Below are 16114 nucleotides of genomic sequence, written 5' to 3'. Positions count from 1 at the left end.
CATTACAGACAAAAGACTTTAAAATGTACATACATTTAAAAATATGAACATGTAGTGTCTGTGTGCGCATCTACCAGTTACACATACATGTTAGTACATACACACAACAAGTAGGCCACATGGGGAGAGGCGTTGTGCCGTGAGGTGTTGCTTTATTTGTGTTTTGAAACTTCTGCTATATAATGGGAGTTCCATGCACTCAAGGCTCTATATAATACTGCACTGTATTTCCTTGACATATATACTGTATTTCCTTGAATTTATTCTGGACCTGGGGACTGTGAAAAGACCCCTGGTGGCATGTCTGGTGGGGTAAGTGTGTATGTCATTGCTGTGTGTAAATTGAGAATACAAATAATTAGGAATTTCCAACATTAATGTTTCTTATAAAAACAAGAAGTGGCATAGTCAATCTTTCCTCAACTCTTAGCCAAGAGAGACTGGCATGCATAGTATTCACATTAGCCCTCTGATTACAGTGAAGAGCAAGACGTGCCGCTCTGTTCTGGGCCTACTACAGCTTAACTAGGTCTTTCTTTTCAGCACTTGACCATATGACTGGACAATAATCAAGATAAGATAAAAGTAGAGCCTGCAGGACTTGCTTTGTGGAGTGTGGTGTCAAAAAAGCAGAGGATCTCTTTATTAGGTGGCAGGTAGCCTAGTGGTTAGAGTGTTGGACTTATAACCGAAAGGTTGCAAGATCTATGCCCCAGAAGGCAGTTCACCCACTGTTCCTAGTCTGTCATTGTAAATAATATTTTTTTCTTAACTGACTTGCCTAGTTATATAAAGGTTCCATAAAAATGTAAAAATATATATATATTGTCACGCGGTTAAAAATACCATGGGACCACGCAGCCGTCATACCACTCAGGAAGGAGACGCGTTCTGTCTCCTAGAGATGAACGTACTTTGGTGCGAAATGTGCAAATCAATCCCAGAACAACAAAGGACCTTGTGAAGAGGCTGGAGGAAACAGGTACAAAAGTTTCTATATCCACAGTAAAACAAGTCTAATATCGACATAACCTGAAAGGCCGCTCAGCAAGGAAGAAGCCACTGCTCTAAAACCGCCATAAAAAAAGCCAGACTACAGTTTGCAACTGCACATGGGGACAAAGATCGGATTTTCTGGAGAAACGTCCTCTGGTCTGATGAAACAAAAATAGAACTATTAGAACATAATGACCATTGTCATGTTTGGAGGAGAAAGGGGGACGCTTGCAAGCCGAAGAACACCATCCCAACCGTGAAGCACGGGGGTGGCAGCATCATGTTGTGGGGGTGCTTTGCTGTAGGAGGGACTGGTGCACTTCACAAAATAGATGGCATCATGAGGTAGGAAAATTATGTGGATATATTGAAGCAACATCTCAAGACATCAGTCAGGAAGTTAAAGCTTGGTCTCAAATGGGTCTTCGAAATGGACAATGACCCCAAGCATACTTCCAAAGTTGTGGCAAAATGGCTTATGGACAACAAAGTCAAGGTATTGGAGTGGCCATCACAAAGCCCTGACCTCAAACCTATAGAAAATGTGTGGGCAGAACTGAAAAAGAGTGTGCGAGCAAGGAGGGCTGCAAACCTGACTCAGTTACACCAGCTCTGTCAGGAGGAATGGGCCAAAATTCACCCAACCTATTGTGGGAAGCTTGTGGAAGGCTACTCAAATAGTTTGACCTAAGTTAAACAATTTAAAGGCAATTCTACCAAATATTGAGTGTATGTAAACTTCTGACCCACTGGGAATGTGATAAATAAAATGTGATGAATAAAAGCTGAAGTAAATCATTCTCTCTACTATTATTCTAACATTTCACATTCTTAAAATAAAGTGGTGATCCTAACTGACCTAAAATAGGGAATTTTTACTTGGATTAATTGTCAGGAATTGTGAAAAACTGAGTTTAAATGTATTTGGCTAAGGTGTATGTAAAACTTCCGACTTCAACTGTATGTTTTGACCATGTAAGTTTACAATCTAAGGTAACACCAAGTAATTTAATCTCCTCAACTTGTTCAACAGCCACACCATTATTTAGCAGATTCAGCTGAGGTCTAGAATTTAGGGAATGAGTTGTACCAAATACAATGCTCTTAGTTTTAGAGATGTTCAGGGCCAGTTTATTACTGGCCACCCATTCCAAAACAGACTGCAACTCTTTGTTAATGGACACACACGCTTTGTACAAAGTGGCAGGTCATTGGTAACAATAGAAAAGAGTACACCACACTTTACATGTTTGACATTAGAGAAGCTTCCATTAAAGAAAACCCTCCGTTTTATTAGATAGGTTGAAAAGCCATAACACATACGTTTTCTCAACAACAGGTTATGGTCAATAATATGAAAGGCTGCACTGAAATCTAACAGTACAGCTCCCACAATCTTCTTATTATCAATGTATTTCAACCAATCATCAGTCATTTGTGTCAGTGTAGTACATGTTGAGTGCCCTTCTCAAAAAACATGCTGAAAGTTTATTGTTCATTTGTTTACAGAGAAATAGCATTGTGTTTGGTCAAACACACATTTTTCCAAAAGTTTGCTAAGAGCTGGCAGCAAGCTGATAGGTCTACTCTTAGAACCAGTAAAGGCCGCTTTACCACTCTTGGGTAGCAGAATGACTGGCATTTCTCCAGGCCTGAGGACAAAGACTTGTGGCAGCACAAGTAGGGCATTTGATTTGCAAACTCATCACATGATCAGTGTCCCATCAGGAACACTAAAAATGCACTTCCGGGCCACAGAATTTCTAAATGTTTGAACATAAAAGTCCCCCACGTAATAGTAGAAAATTGTCAATAACCATTCATGAAAAATTGTCTAAACATTAACAATGATTCATATTTGTTCATATTTAAGTGACATTTGCATTACATTTGGTGTTTTACACATGTTCCAAGGTCAAATAAATGTGTTGCTGGCTTTTTACTCCACCCATTCTATTGCCGCACTACGGAAAACCTGCTAACCAAACAGAGTGTTTCTTAGATTTTGCCCAGACCTCAAAAGTCATCCCCTGATGTGGTTCATGCATTGTTGTGAACACAGAAAAAATATTGAACAAAATGGGGGTAAACCAGAAAAAATTGAGAAATACGAAACCTGGAATAACAGAAGAAAGAAAACAGGAATTGTGGGAAAAAAACTGAAGTAGATAAAAAATTAAAAAATGATTTTAAAAGGTCATACCAACATGTTTTTCTGTACATGACTGAACTTTAGAATGTGTGTATTGACTATGTACCCAAGAGGGAAAGAGTTTGGGCCATCCTAGAAATGTTCTAGTAAAATATACAGTAATATATACAATTTAGCAGATGCTTTTATTAAAAATGGTGCTTATGCCACCCTTTATAAAGCACAGGTTTATGTCATATTTGACATAGTGGGTTATGTCACATTTGACATGGGTGGTTATGTCACACAGTTATACCCTTAACCAACAGTTATAAAGCATGACACATGGTTAGAGATGATTTGTATCACATTTATGTAGTGTTTATGAAGGCTTTATGTAGCCTTAATAAGCTGCACGTAATTTAAAACGGGACAATTTAAAGTCATTAAGCTGTCATCTTAGTTGATATAGAATGGGAATATGTTTTCAAATACATTTTCTTCCAAAATGCCATGAACAAATTCCACCTCAATTTAAGAACGACCCACTTGAGAAAAAACATATTTCTATAAAAAGGTATTACATTAGTGCACATTTTCTCTCGCTCTCGCTCGCTTTCCCTATTTCTCGCACACACATTATTATTATTATTATTTTTTTTGTCATTTAGACAACGCTCTTATGCAGAGTGACTTAGTGAGGGCACAAATTTTACAAACTTAGTGCACAAACTTAGTGAGGGCACAAATTTTACAAACTTAGTACACAAACTTAGTGAGTGCAAAGTAGTGAGTGCACAAATTTCCGTACTGGGCGAAATCCTCTTTTTGCTGGTTCTGCATAGAAGTAAGGGCTTAGATAATGTGTTGGAGCTATACACTGCGTCTGGCCCATTCTCTTCACTCAAACTGCCTTTGATTGTGATTCTGAAAAGATTTCCTGATAGAAGTCAATCATAATGGAATGTGTATGGCATGCATTCAAAGTAAAACCCCAGAGAGGATAAAAATACTTATTCTACAACGTCTGCGGTCTAAATGAAAAAGTAAAGGAAGTACACAGTATCTATTCTCTGTGTCTGTGTCAGTGAAAGGTGGGGGGAAAAACTATATTGACAGGCTCTGTTGTTTTATCCGTAACTATGTCATTACCAGTGATGTAAACTACTATAAAGTACTACTTAAGTAGTTTTGGGGGGTATCTGTACTTTACTATTTATATTTTTGACAACTTCTACTTTACTACACTCGTATAGAAAATGATGTACTTTTTACTCCATACATTTGCCCTGACATTCAAAAGTACTCGTTACATTTTGAATGCTTAGCAGGACAGAAAATGGTCCAATTCCCACACTTATCAAGAGAATATCCTTGTTCATCCCTACTGCCTCTGATCTGACAGATTTACTAAACACAAATGCTTTAAAAAAAAATTATGTCGGAGTGTGACCCTGGCTATCCGTAAGTATAGAAAAAAAGAAAAAGAAAATTGTGCTGTCTGGTTTGCTTAATATAAGGAAATGTAAATTCTTCATACTTTTAACTTTTGATACTTAAGTATATTTAAAACTAAATACATTTAGAATTTTACTCAAGTAGTATTTTACTGGGTGACTTTCACACGAGTCATTTTCTATTAAGTATCTTTACTTTTACTCAAGGATTAGAATGTAGTACTTTTTCCACTACTGGTCATTACAGTGTATCTCTGATGGTTGAATTTTTCTCTCTATCACCACAGATTTGGTATATTTAAGCAATAAGGCATGGGGGGTGTGGTATATGGCCAATATATCATGGGTAAGGGCTGTTCTTATGCACGATGCAACAAGGAGTGCCTGGATACAGCCCTTAGCCGTGGTATATTGGCCATACAGTATACCACAAAACCAAGAGGTGCCGTATTGCTTTTATAAACTGGATAGCAACATACAGTAATTAGAAGAGTACAAATAAATGTTTTGTTATACCCGCGATATACCACGGCTTTCAACCAATCAGCATTCAGGGCTCGAACCACCCAGTTCATAAAATTGGTTGATGCATGTTACATCTGAACAGGATCATGCGTTATGTAACATCTGAGCAGGATAACGCATTATCATTAGCTAACGCCCTGTAGGGTGAGCTGATTGGAGGACACACGGAAGCAGCGATTGGTTTGTGGACAGTTCAATCATGGTAGCTGTAAGGGCCCTTTTAACAGCTCCACCACAATAAGACATCTTCTAACCTTTCTTTTAGGTCCGGGAGTGTGCAGCACCACTGGAATGAGATCTATTACTTTGTTGACCACCTGGCTCATAAATTCATAAGGTACAGTATTGCCTGGATCGTTACCCAGATACCACTACAAGTACCAGAGAGCTCAATTAATGTATACTGGCCAGTAAGGATGTATCAATTCCAGTAAGGATATAAACAGACATGTTTTTACACAAAGTATTTGGACAAGACAGCAACATACATAAAGAGATGATGTCTGTGTGTCAACTGTGGAAATACCCTCCCATCTACATGTAACTGGCAAAATAAAGGAAACACCAACACAAAATGTCTTAATAGGGCTTTGGGCCATAACAAGCCAGAACAGCTTCATTGCACCTTGACATAGATTCTACAAGTGTCTGGAACTCTATTGGAGAAACTCCATCATTTGGTGTTTTGTTGACGGTGGTGGAAAACGCTGTCTTAGGCGCCATTCCAGAATCTCCCATAAGCTTTCAATTGGGTTGTGATCTGGTGACTGAGACGGCCATGGCATATGGTTTACGTCACTTTCAAGCTCATCAAACCAGTGCATAGCCAGTATCCAAAATAACGGCCTGCCCAGCATTTTTATACATGACCCTAAGCATGATGGGATGTTCATTACTTAATTAAAGCACCTGCTTTCAATATACGTTGTGTCCCTTATTTACTCAAGTGTTTCTTTAGCCCTCAGCTGCGGATGTCCTTCATTGTATTTTCTACAGAGGGACGGATCCTGATGAAACTAACAGAAGACAGGCAAGACATAATCCCCTCATAATACAACACTTTTAATGATCTGCCCATTTTACTCATTGGTCAATCGTTTTGTGGAGGGTACTGTGTGTCAATCCTTCTATTACGGGGGTACTGCCCACACGATACACTGACGGTACCAATGGTATATTGTGGTTGGGTGTGAGCAGGGAGCAGATTCGGGCAGGCCTGGAAGAACTCCGCATGGTGCATCCTGGGGGAGACACTTTTATGCACAAAGGGTTCCAAAGGGTGAGTAATGGATTGGAGACCAGTAGCGCAACATCTAGATGTCCTTCTGCAAAAATTACAAAAATCTATTTTTATTTTCACATAACCTTATCCATCTATGGGTAAAAGCAGAAGACAAATTGCTGCCTCATATTGGTCAATAAAGTACAATGGGACAAAAAAGTATTTAGTTAGCCACCAATTGTGCAAGTTCTCCCACTTAAAAAGATGAGAGGCCTGTAATTTTCATCATAGGTACACTTCAACTATGACAGACAAAATGAGAAAAAAAATCCAGAAAATCACATTGTAGGATTTTGAATGAATTTATTTGCAAATTATGAGTGGAGGACAGAGGAGCCTCTTAAAGAAGAATTTACAGGTCTGTGAGAGCCAGAAATTTTGCTTGTTTGTAGATGACCAAATACTTATTTTCCACCATAATTTGCAAATAAATTCATTAAAAGTCCTACAATGTGATTTTCTGGATTTTTTTTCTCATTTTGTCTGTCATAGTTGAAGTGTACCTATGATGAAAATGACAGGCATCTCTCATCTTTTTAAGTGGGAGAACTTGCACAATTGGTGGCTGACTAAATAATTTTTTGCCCCACTGTATCCTTCTAAACATTCTGCTTCTATCTGCTCCTCCAGGCCAGTGAACAAATCTACTATGCTGGTGACAGTGAGTAGATTATTCTTGTTTTTTTGCACTTGGAATAAATCATTTGGGTAGAACTCTGGCTCTCTTTATGTCATAAGCAGACACAAAACAGTACACATAAAACCCATTGAACCCAATTTATGGTATCAGAGGTAATAGAATGAATTATCCAATTATTATCTTCACCTTCAGAGACAGATAGACAGTACAGTCTGTGTTCTGAGGAGATTTTGTTCTGCTCTATTGTCTTGTAAGTCATTTGTCCTGGTCCATCAGGTTTCCGTACGGCCAGTGTCATCATTGCCTTGACAGATGGCGAACTGAGGGAGAATCAGTTTGATCTGGCAGAGAGAGAGGTGAGATAAATATTGGTTTTAGACCTACAGTAATGGATGATCTATTGGCAATGTCTACGGTATCTCTACACTCACAGAGTGAGGAGAGTTCAAATAGCTAACCACATTCCACAGGATATTCCAGTCCTGGAAGTGCGGGTTCTCAGTACTCTGCTGCCTGTCATAATCTGCAATTATCATTATTAGAAACTGTTTCTGATAATACACTATATATACACAAAAGTATGTGGACACCCCTTCAAATGAGTGGATTTGGCTATTTCAGTCACACTCATAACTGACAGGTGTATTAAATGGAGCACACAGCCATGCAATCTCCATAGACAAAAATTGGCAGTAGAATGGCCTTACTGAAGAGCTCAGTGACTTTCAACGTGGCACTGTCAAAGGATTCCACCTTTCCAACAAGTCAGTTCATAAAATGCCTGCCCTGCTAGAGCTTCCCCAGTCAACTGTAAGTGCTGTTATTGTGAAGTGGACATGTCTAAGATCAACAACAGCTCAGCTGCGAAGTGGTAGGCCGCACAAGCTCACAGAACGGGACCGCCGAGTGCTGAAGCGCATAGCACATAAAAAATTGTTTGTTCTTGGTTGCAACACTCACCTCAGAGTTCCAAACTGCCTCAGAAAGCAACGCTTTTGCAAAACCTGTTCGTCGGGAGCTTCATGAAATGGGTTTCCATGGCCGAGCAGCCACACACAAGCCTAAGATCACCATGCGCAATGCCAAGCATCGGCTAGAGTGGTGTAAAGCTTGCCGCCATTGGACTCTGGAGCAGTGGAAATGCTTTCTCTGGAGTGATGAATAACGCTTCCCCATCCGGCAGTCCGACGGACAAATCTGGGTTTGGCGGATGCCAGGAGAATGCTACCTGCCCAATGCATACAGTAGTGCCAACTGTAAAGTTTGATGGAGGAGGAATAATGGTCTGGGGCCGTTTTCATGGTTCGGGATAGGCCCCTTAGGTCCAGTGAAGGGAAATCTTAACGCAACAGCATGCAATTTCATTCTAGACAATTCTGTGCTTTCCAACTTTGTGGCAACAGTTTGGGGAAGGCCCTTTCCTGTTTCAGCATAACAATGCCCCTGTGCACAAAGAGAGGTCCATACAGAAATGGTTTGTCGAAATCGGTGTGGAAGAGCTTGACTGGCCTGCACAGAACCCTGACCTCAACCCCATCGAACAGCTTTAAGATGAATTGGAACGCTGACTGCAAGCCAGGCCTAATCGCCCAACACCAGTGCCCGACCTCACTAATACTCTTGTGGCTGAATGGAAGCAAGTCCCCGCAGTAATGTTCCAAGATGTAGTGGAAAGCCTTCCCATAAGAGTGGAGGCTGTTACAGCAGCAAAGGAGGGATCAACTCCATATTAATGCCCATGATTTTAGAATGAAATGTTATACGAGCAGGTGTCTACATACTTTTGGTTATGTAGAATATCTTCCTGCAGCTGGTTACATCAGTAATTACAGCTACTGAAATGTAAAAGAGCCTAAACTCAAGCCTTTCAATAACTGGATGTTTCCATCAGTCCATACATTGGCTGATGCTAATTTTGTGCAGAACTTCCTAGACTTGAGAAGTTTACTTAAACTCACCAAGACCCAAGAAGTCATCATGGCCTGTGGAAGATCACCCAAAGCACTGTAACTACATGAGGACACAGAGGTTTTTCGAATTTCAACAAACAAAAACCTTTCTTTTTCTTTTTAGGAACTCAGTTGGGGTCTCAATTTACTGTTGAGAGTTAGAGTAGTAGAATACACAAGGTGCACTTTCGAAACATAGTTGTCACTCACTAGCTAGGTTTCCATTCAATTGGCATAAAAACAATCTGAGCATTTGTCACCAGAGGTATTTCCATCAAATTGATTTGTTGCAGATAAAACACTGCGCATGATGACATAATGCGCATAAAATATCTTTTGCCATTCAATTCCCATTCGCAAAGTAAAATTCCATCGCATTTTCAACTCTACTGATGTTTTTTTCACAAAAAAATGTAGTGTTATATAGTGAGTGTGCACACTCTGGTATTGGCACATGCACTCTAGCCAACAGCACTAGCTGTACACTGTTGGCTAAAGCACAATTATAGTTTACATTATGAGATTATTATTATGGACAAAAGAGCAAGATTATTTTTATTTGTCAAATGTCAAATGTGATTATCATGCCACCAGAATAAGACCCTCAATATTTAATGGAAAGGAGCATCAAGATCATACCTTGCATTTTCACCACCATCATCATTTGTTTCATCTGTAACCTAATAAACTGTATGCTTTCACGATGAGTCGTAGTGGAAAGACCACACAACATGTCATCGCATGACTCCAAGTTTATTTCGATATGATGGCTATTATATCAACATTTGCGCATAAAAGCGTTTCCACCAACATTTTTCGCATAATAAATTTGACCGACACAGAAAGATCCCACCTTGTCTAGCGTATTTTCTTTTGTCGACATTTGAAAAGTTTACAGAAAAATGTAGTGTTTCCATCAGGCCTGTAATGACATTTTTTATCCGACATGTACTTTACACACATAAAAAGGTTGGATGGAAACCTTGTTACGGACAGTCACTCAATTAGCCGATGTCAGTAAATCAAATACATTGGTAAATTTGTCTAGCCAGCTATCTGGCCAGCTATCAAAACTAATTTGTTTACTTTTTGTTAATAAAATACTTTTTCTGCTAACAGATCCCTCTGTACTTATTACATTATAGTTTTCAATCCTGGTGCTGAGATCATGTGTAGCGGCTAATTGTTTGGCTAATAGGCTATGTGTTTGTAGATCGACTAAGGTGAATGAACCTACCGCAGCCAAGGTGATAATGGCTGGAGTCATTGTATAGTTTTTAAACTGTATATAAATTCAGTAAATGAGCTCCAGCATTCTTGAAATTCACCCTGTCCGTGGACCTCACCAAAACTCAGACTCTGGTTATGGCCATGAAAGCACAAGATTTAACGAAAGCAATCGATCAAGTGGACTGCTACAAAAATGCCTGCACCTTATAGACAGCAAACTCTGCTTTGGAGAAAAATATCTTGGATATCATGGATATCTTTGTCTCCATGTGTCAGCCATGACTCAAGACTAAATACCTGCACAAACTGAGATGGCTGGAGAAAACCCCCAAATCTGTCGTGCATGCCTTCCATAGATGCTTCCTAGAATCAATGCTCATCCTTTATGGAGACACCTTTATACACTGTGTTGTATTGGTTTTCTATATATCTAACACCAGACATGAAGTTCTCTCTACTTTGGTCAATATAGAGTTATGAAATAACTTTCATGTCTATTTGTGTGACCCTTTTGAAAACTAGGCCAGCCGATCGCGTCAACTGGGCGCCTCAGTCTACTGCGTGGGAGTAAAAGACTTCAATGAAACCCAGGTGAGCCACGTTCACATGTTTCTGTTGTGAGCAGGGGATTATTATTGTTATTACACTGTTATTGAATTAGAATTCTCCTCACTCCCTAGCTTTGGACAATAGCCGACAGTAAGGACCATGTCTTCCCTGTGAATGATGGCTTTGAGGCACTGCAAGGAGTCATTGATTCAGTAAGGGCAATGTTGTTGGGGTTGGTAGAATGATGCAAACACCTGTTCACTATTGTAAGGTATGTTTTCAACACTGTTGAAAGTATACCATGGTATAAGATTTAAATACTTTCAACAGCTCTAACTATTTTTGTGTTTGTCTTTTAAGTTAATTTTTTTTGTCATATCCAATTACGATCTTGTCTCATCACTGCAACTCCCCAACGAGCTCGGGAGAGGCGAAGGTCGAGTCATGCGCCCTCCGAAACATGACCCACCAAACCGCGCTTCTTAACACCCACCCGCATAACCCGGAAGCCACTGTTCAACTGACAACCGAGGTCAGCCTGCAGGCACCTAGCCCGCCACAAGGAGTCACTAGAGCGCGATGAGCCAAGTAAAGGCCCCAAGTCAAACTCTCCCCTAACCCGGACGACGCTGGGCCAATTGTGCGCCGCCCTATGGGACTCCCGGTCAAGGCCAGTTGTGACACAGCCTGGGATCGAACCAGGGTCTGTAGTGACACTGCGATGCAGTGCCTTAGACCGCTGCACCACTCAGGAGGCCTCAACAGCTCTAACTCTAACAGATTTACGTTTCCAGTAGTGCTGCTTCCCGCCTTCACCATTAACCATCACCTTCTCCCTCTCATCCTCTCCCTCTCCCTGTTTCTCTCTCTCTTGCGATTCTCCCTTCACTCAGATCCTGAAGAGATCATGCATCGAGATCTTGGCAGCAGAGCCCTCTAGTATCTGTGCAGGAGGTGAGTGGTGTATTAGCTCCTCTGTTGGAGTTCCAGAATAACCCATTTTAAACATAGACAAACCCTGTATAAAATATGTTGAATTTGTACCTTGGAAACAACATCAGATCTTCAACGTAATATTCTTGATAAGAAAAAAAACTATAGGCTGGGCAGCACCTCCTACTGGAGAGTTGATCAACTGTGCATTTGGAAAGCATTCCGACCCCTTGACTTATTCCACTTTGTTACGTTACGTTACAGCCTTATTCTAAAATGGATTAAAAAAATACACCACCGTTCAAAAGTTTGGGGTCCCTTAGAAATGTCCTTGTTTAATTGAAAGAAAAGCACACTTTTTGTCCATTAAAATAACATCCAATTGATCAGAAATACAGTGTAGACATTGTTAATGTTGTAACTTACTTTGTAGTTGGAAACGGCTGATTTTTATGGAATATCTACATAGGCGTACAGAGGCCCATTATCAGCAACCATCACTCCTGTGTACCAATGGCACGTTGTGTTAGCTAATCCAAGTTTGTCATTTCAAAAGGCTAATTGATCATTAGAAAACCCTTTTGCAATTATGTTAGCACAGCTGAAAGCTGTTGGGCTGATTAAAGAAGCAATACAACTGGCCTCCTTTAGACTAGGTGAGTATTAGTAGCATCACCGTTTGTGGGTTCGATTAAAGGCTCAAAATGGCCAGAAACAAAGAACATTCTTCTGAAACTCGTCAGTCTAATCTTGTTCTGAGAAATGAAGTCTATTCCATGCAAGAAGTTGGAAAGAAACTGAAGTTCTTATGTTTACTGCTCCCTTCACAGAACAGCACAAACTGTCTCTAACCAGAATAGAAAGAAGAGTGGAAGGCTCCGGTGCACAACTGAGCAAGAGGACAAGTACATTAGAGTTTCTACCCTAAGCACACAGCCAAGACAATGTAGGAACAAGTCTCTGAATTTCCTTGAGTGGCCCAGCCAGAGAACGGACTTGAACCCGATCGAACATCTCTGGAGAGACCTGAAAATATCTGTGCAGCGACACTCGCCATCTAACCTGACAGAGCTTGAGAGGATCTGCAGAAAAGAATGAGAGGATCTGCAGAGAAGAATGGGAGAAACTCCCCAAATACAGGTGTGCCAAGCTTGTAGCTTCATACCCAATAAGACTTTGGCGCTGGAGAAGATGGCTGATAACCAACAGTGCTATTTTGTTAGTTTTTTCATATTGTTTGTCACTTATTTTGTACATAATGCTGCTGCTGCTACAGTCTCTTCTGGAAATCATAACAGTGATTACTCACCTTGAACTGGACAAAGAATTTATCTTTAATTAATGAGTCGGACGAGAGGGATTTACCCCAGACACCCGAATAGGCCCTCATCCCTGTCATTCACAGGAGAAACAGATGGAAAGGATATCGCGGAAGGAGATCGGGTGCCTTGTGAGGATTCGCCAACGAGTGGCTAATCTGCTGTTGCCATCCCTACTATTGGCCAACGTACAGTCGCTGGATGATAAATTGGACAAACTAAAAGCACGTATATCCTACCAACGGGACATTAAAAACCGTAATAGCTTATGTTTCACCGAGTCGTGGCTGAATAACGACATGAATAACATACAGCTGGCGGGTTATACACTATCGGCAGGATAGAACAGCAGCCTCTGGTAAGACAAGGGGAGACAGTCTATGTATATTTGTAAACAACAGCTGGTACACGATATCTAAGGAAGTCTTAAGGTTTTGCTCACCTGAGGTAGAGTATTTCATGATATGCTGTAGACCACACTTTCTACACCGAGTTTTCATCTGTATTTTTCATAGCTGTCTATATACCACCACAGACTGATACTGACACTAAGACCGCGCTCAATGAGCTGTATACCGACATCAGCAAAGAGGAAAACGCTCATCCAGAGGTGGCGCTCCTAGTGCCTTGGGACTTTAATGCAGGGAAACTTAAATCCGTTTTACCAAATTTCTACCAGCATGTTAAATGTGCAACAAGAGGGAAAAAGACTCTAGAACACCTTTACTCCACACACAGAGACGCATATAAAGCTCTCCCTCACCCTCCACTTGGCAAATCTAACCAGAATTCCATCCTCCTGACTCCTGCTTACAAGCAAAAATTAAAACAGGAACCACCAGTGACTTGGTCAATAAAAAAGTGGTCAGATGAAGCAGATGCTAAGCTGTTTTGCTAGCACAGATTGGAATATGTTCCGGGATTCTTCCGATGGCATTGAAGAGTACACCACATCAGTCACTGGCTTCATCAATAAGTGCACCGATGACTTCGTCCCCACAGTGACTGTACGTACATACCCCAACCAGAAGCCATGGATTACAGGCAACGTCTGCACTGAGCTAAAGGGTAGAGCAGCCGCTTTCAAGGAGTGGGACTCTAACCCAGAAGCTAATAAGAAATCTTGCTATTCCCTCCGACGAACCATCAAACAAGCAAAGCATCAATACAGGGCTAAGATTGAATCGTACTACGCCGGCTCCGACGCACGTCAGATGTGGCAGGGCTTGCAAATTATTAGAGACTACAAAGGGAAGCACAGCCGAGAGCTGCCCAGTGACACAAGCCTACCAGACAAGCTAAATTACTTCTATGCTCGCTTCGAGGCTAGTAACACTGAAGCATGCATGAGAGCATCAACTGCTCCGGGAAACTGTGTGATCACGCTCTCCGCAGCCGATGTGAGTAAGACATTTAAAAAGGTCAACATTCACAAGGCTGCAGGGCCATACGGATTGCCAGGACGTGTGCTCCGAGCATGCGCTGACCAACTGGCAAGTGTCTTCACAGATATTTTCAACCTGTCCCTGTCTGAGACTGTAATCCCAACATGTTTCAAGTATACCGCCCCAACAGATCCACAGATGATGCAATCGCGATTGCACTCCACACTGCCCTTTCACACCTGGACAAAAGGAACACCTATGTGAGAATGCTATTCATTGACTACAGCTCAGCGTTCAACACCATAGTGCCCTCAAAGCTCATCACTAAGCTAAGGACCCTGGGACTAAACACCTCCCACTGCAACTGGATCCTGGACTTCCTGACGGGCCAGATGGTAAGGGTAGGTAACAACACATCAGCCACGCTGATCCTCAACATGGTGGCCCTTCAAGGGTGCGTGCTCAGTCCCCTCCTGTACTCTCTGTTCACTCATGACTGCAAGGCCAGGCATGACTCCATCACCTTCATTAAGTTTGCAGATGACAACAGTGGTAGGCCTGATCACAAACAATGACGAGACAGCATATAGGCAGGAGATCAGAGACCTGGCTGTGTGGTGCCAGGACAACAATCTCTCCCGCAAAGTGATCAAGACTAAGGAGATGATTGTGGACTACAGAAAAAGGAGGACCGAGCACACCCCCATTCTCATTGATGGGGCTGTAGTGGAGCAGGTTGAGAGCTTCAAGTTCCTTGGTGTCCACATCAACAAACGGACATGGTCCAAGCACACTAAAACAGTTGTGAAGAGGGCACGACAAAACCTATTCCCACTCAGGAGACTGAAAAAAATGTGGCATGGGTCCTCAGATCCTCAAAAGGCTCTACAGCTGCACCATCGAGAGCATCCTGACTGGTTGCATCACTTCCTGGTATGGCAACTGTTCAGCCTCCGACCGCAAGGCACTATAGAGGGTAGTGCGTACGGCCCAGTACATCACTGGAGCCAAGCTTCCTGCAATCCAGGACCTCTATACCAGGCGGTGTCAGAGGAAGGCCCTAAAAATGGTCAAAGACTCCAGCCACCCTAGTCATAGACTGTTCTCCCTGCTACCGCACGACAAGCGGTAACCGCAGCGCCAAGTCTAGGTCCAAGAGGCTTCTAAACAGCTTTTATTCACAAGCCATACGACTCCTGAACATCTAATCAAATGGCTAACCAGACTATTTGCATTGAACCCCCCCCCTGCACCACCTCTTCACTCTTTTACGCTGCTGCTACTCTCTGTTATTATCTCTGCATAAGTCACTTAAATAACTCTACCTACAGTACATGTATATAATACCTCAATTACCACGACTAACCGGTGCCCCCGCACATTGACTCTGTACCGGTATCCATTGTATGTAGCCTCGCTATTGTTGTTTTACTGCTGCTCTTCATTATTTGTTACTTTTATTTATTTTATTTTTTTCTTAAAACTGCATTGTTGGTTAATTAAGGGCTCGTAAGTAAGCATTTCACTGTAAGGTCTACCTGTTGTATTCCGCGCATGTGACAAATAACATTTGACTTGATTTGACTTGAGCCTATAATCGCTGCCAAAGGTGCTTCAACAAAGTACTGAGTAAAGGGTCTGAATACTTATGTAAATGTAATATTTCAGTTTTTATTTTTACTAATTTGAAGAAAGAAAAAAAATACTGTTTTTGCTTT

General features: G+C 41.4%; 1 protein-coding gene across 2 annotated transcripts in view; it reads left to right on the top strand.

Moving 5' to 3' along the window:
* Window positions 1-16114, top strand: part of LOC112257595 (anthrax toxin receptor 1-like) — a 39263-nt gene that overhangs the window by 2730 nt on the left and 20419 nt on the right. For both annotated transcript variants that reach the window (XM_042326687.1, XM_042326686.1), the window contains exons 2-9: window positions 5375-5446; window positions 6068-6139; window positions 6307-6388; window positions 7022-7052; window positions 7308-7387; window positions 10733-10801; window positions 10891-10971; window positions 11653-11713. In XM_042326687.1, coding sequence (XP_042182621.1) covers window positions 5375-5446; window positions 6068-6139; window positions 6307-6388; window positions 7022-7052; window positions 7308-7387; window positions 10733-10801; window positions 10891-10971; window positions 11653-11713 — 548 coding nt within the window. The remainder of the gene's footprint in view (window positions 1-5374; window positions 5447-6067; window positions 6140-6306; window positions 6389-7021; window positions 7053-7307; window positions 7388-10732; window positions 10802-10890; window positions 10972-11652; window positions 11714-16114) is intronic.

The sequence above is a fragment of the Oncorhynchus tshawytscha genome, linkage group LG09 (genome assembly GCF_018296145.1).
Source record: "Oncorhynchus tshawytscha isolate Ot180627B linkage group LG09, Otsh_v2.0, whole genome shotgun sequence".
Lineage (NCBI taxonomy): Eukaryota > Metazoa > Chordata > Actinopteri > Salmoniformes > Salmonidae > Oncorhynchus > Oncorhynchus tshawytscha.
The sequence above is the reverse complement of the archived record's forward strand: the minus strand, read 5'-3'. Positions and strand labels throughout refer to the sequence as shown.